Genomic DNA, 3,086 nt, shown 5'->3' with positions numbered 1-3,086 from the left:
GCGAACTCTTGGAACTCGGGACAAAACCAGATTTTAGTAGCGTTGGTACTCCCTCCTTCATGAAATATATTAGGCGTGTAAGCTTTCCAAAAAGTTCCCGAAACGTAAGTCGTTTTAGGTGTTAGCATGCACTATTTTCTCTCTTTTATGGTTCGTTGGTTGGGAACGAGTGCTAAAAATCGTGGATTGGTGTCACGTTGTGATTACAACTTGGCGCTTGGTGCGGTCGATGGACCAGTCAATCCAAGTCTGCTTACGATACTGTGGAGGAATCGTTAACCGCATGGCTCAGCAACGACCAGGTTAGTGGTTGGGGTGGGGGAAAGAAAATGACACAGTTGGCGACTAGCTAGGTATTAGTCAGACCAAACCTCCAAGTTATCAATGTTGAACAAAACTATACGCGTTAAGTCTAGCTGCATCAAGACATTAGCTACCTTCTCCAAGGCAGTTGACCCGTGAATGGATCTGGATCTGAGTATATTGATCCCATTCCCAGCACTGCTTCACCGGGCCAGAGCATCTCTTCTTCAACCACACGCATAGCTGCTGCTTCTCTACAACTAGGCTCTCAGGGTCGATCGTGTCTGGTGTTTCACGCAAGAGATTGCCAAAAGGGACGATCTGGTAAGTTTATCTAGCTCCTGTTAGTAAAGTTGAGCATGTTGTCTTTGTGTTCTAAGGAAACAAATTTTCGTCATCAGTGAATTGGGAATTGAATGTCAGACATACCTCTCCTTTTGTTGTTGTAGAGGAGATATATAGGAGAGATCCATAAATGGCAGAGGAGGCCAATGGAGTGGTAGATGGACGAGGCGAGGAAGCCCGCAACCACAAGTCATGGTCTGATGTGTGGGCGCATTTCGAGCGTTTCTTAGGCGCCGATGGGAGGCAGAGAGCAAGGTGCAAAAAGTGCGGCATAGAACTATTGGCTGAAACCAAAAATGGCACCAGTCGCCTTGGACGGCATGCCCGAGACACTTGTCCAGGGAATGGTGGTGCTCCAGAGCAGCAGCAAGGACGCCACAGGAAACGTGCAAGATCACTACCAATTCTTCGTGAATCACCAGGTACCAGTAAGCTTGCCATGGAGGAAGCTAATGCAGACCTGGCTAGAATGCTCGCCTTTCATGGATACCATCCATCTTTTGTTCAAGACAGATACTTCCGGAGCTTCGTGCGACGGCTTAACCCTGATTTTCAGATACCCTCATGGGATGCCATTCAAGAGATGTCCAATGGTATCCTGGAAAAAGCACGGAGGGATTTCAGCTCTGAAATAGATCGCACTTCTTCAAACCTCAGTTGGGCAATAGACACAGTTGAAACTGTCGACGGGATAGCCTTATATGTTGCGTGCCACTTTATAGATGATGAATGGAATCTTCGTAAGATGATCATGGATCAGTACGGAGTTGCAACTCGCCACTATTTCCCCGAATTAGGTAGCAATACGTATGAGTACTGTCTCAAAGATGGAGATGACTGCTCGACGGTTGCTGAGTGCATAGGTTACCTTGATGAGTTAGCTAATTGTTTCAGCATGATAGTCGGAAAAACCGGTAATCTGATGGATTACTTGGCCTTGGAGAAAGATTCAGGTGTTGTTCATAAGTCCACCTTTGTGAACGTAGTGCTTCACTCAATCGCCCAATGTCTTTTTGACAATCTAAAACTAGAATTCTATTTGGATGTATGCTTCGACATGTCGATTGCGGAAACTAGTCAAGAGGTTTATTCACAGCTTGGCATGGATGAGCTTCGACCATACCAAAACCAGTGGTATTTATGCTATTGTTGTGTGCAATTTCTTCATCACAATAGAGATGATGAAGTTTCAGAATTCGAGAAATTATTGAGCAAGCTTTGGGGAGAAATATACCGTGCCATTAAAACTGTCTCTGATCCCAGTTTTCCAACTTCACATCTTGGCCTTGTGGAATTGTTTAAGATCAGAGACCTTTTGCAGTCTGAACTGACAAGAGCCAGTGGAGATACAACACCAACTTACGAGTACAGTTGTTTTGACAAGGATGTTAAGCATGTTCTTGAACTTGCAAAAGGCGAAGTAGACAGGAGCATAGAAGATTCATACCGTGTATGGTCCTTACCACTTGTGCTAGACCCCAGATACAAACTCGGATACATAGAATTCAAGTTCCCTAAGGTGTTTGGCACTGCCGCAGTGGCAGAAAACAATATCTCCAAGGTAAAAGAATTCCTCAGGAAGACATTTGATGATTACGATGAAGATGATGAAACCACTGATGGAGATCCAAGTCATATCACTACATTAGATCAAGCATGGTATGAGCAGTACTGTTTAGAGGATGGCGTGGCAGGGCCACAGGTAGCTGGCACAGAACTTGATCGTTACCTCCAAGATCCTCTCGTCCCTCCAACAGACATTTTTAACATTCTGAACTGGTGGAAGGTTAACAGCTCAAACTACCCGAAGGTGGCTAGGATGGCAAGGGATGCTCTGGCCATTCCCACAAGCAACAGCCTTTCCTCTGAACAAATCTCCGTGCTCAATCTGTTGATATATAAAAAAGCGTCAGTATGACATGATTCACCAGTCCATGTAAGACACTAAAGAGCAGTCTAGCACCATACAAACATTCATCAGTTCTTGAATCTACCCATCCAGTTCCAGACTTCCAGGAGTGTGGCCTTTGTTGTCAGCTTCTTCCACCTAGCTCCTTGCTTGTGTCCCTTCATTATTTGTGCTGTTTTCTTGTTGAAATGTAATAAACAACCCTCTTCCATATGCTTCTAGTGGTAAGGCGGCGGATGATGTTTGTTCAGATAGAAGTTAAAAATTATCTATTGTAAACAAATATATGTTACGTACACTTGTAGTTGGCTGAGATCACTTGTGGTTGTCCAGTATCTTCTGTTCATGCGTCCCTCTGACTGATAAACATCATCACTAATTCTACACTCAAGTTATGAACATTGCGATGCATGGAACACTAGAAGTTTGCCTGATTCGGCATTTACCTATTGCCTGCGCACGCACCAATTTATTTCACAGAATTTGTTCGTATACATTTTGGAAGCAATACAATCTATGTACCTATTAA

General features: G+C 44.2%; 1 protein-coding gene across 1 annotated transcript; it reads left to right on the top strand.

Annotated features, from left to right (window-relative positions):
• Window positions 1-360: 360 nt before the first annotated feature.
• Window positions 361-2,772, top strand: LOC123176856 (zinc finger BED domain-containing protein RICESLEEPER 3-like). The gene is made up of 2 exons (XM_044590888.1): window positions 361-627; window positions 753-2,772. Exon 2 carries the CDS (start codon window positions 779-781, stop codon window positions 2,564-2,566), a length of 1,788 nt encoding a protein of 595 aa, XP_044446823.1. The 5' UTR covers window positions 361-627; window positions 753-778; the 3' UTR covers window positions 2,567-2,772.
• The last annotated feature ends 314 nt before the right edge of the window (window positions 2,773-3,086 follow it).

This window comes from Triticum aestivum, unplaced genomic scaffold, assembly GCF_018294505.1.
Source record: "Triticum aestivum cultivar Chinese Spring unplaced genomic scaffold, IWGSC CS RefSeq v2.1 scaffold33037, whole genome shotgun sequence".
NCBI lineage: Eukaryota > Viridiplantae > Streptophyta > Magnoliopsida > Poales > Poaceae > Triticum > Triticum aestivum.
Note: the sequence above shows the minus strand (reverse complement) of the source record. Positions and strands in the feature narration are given on the sequence as shown.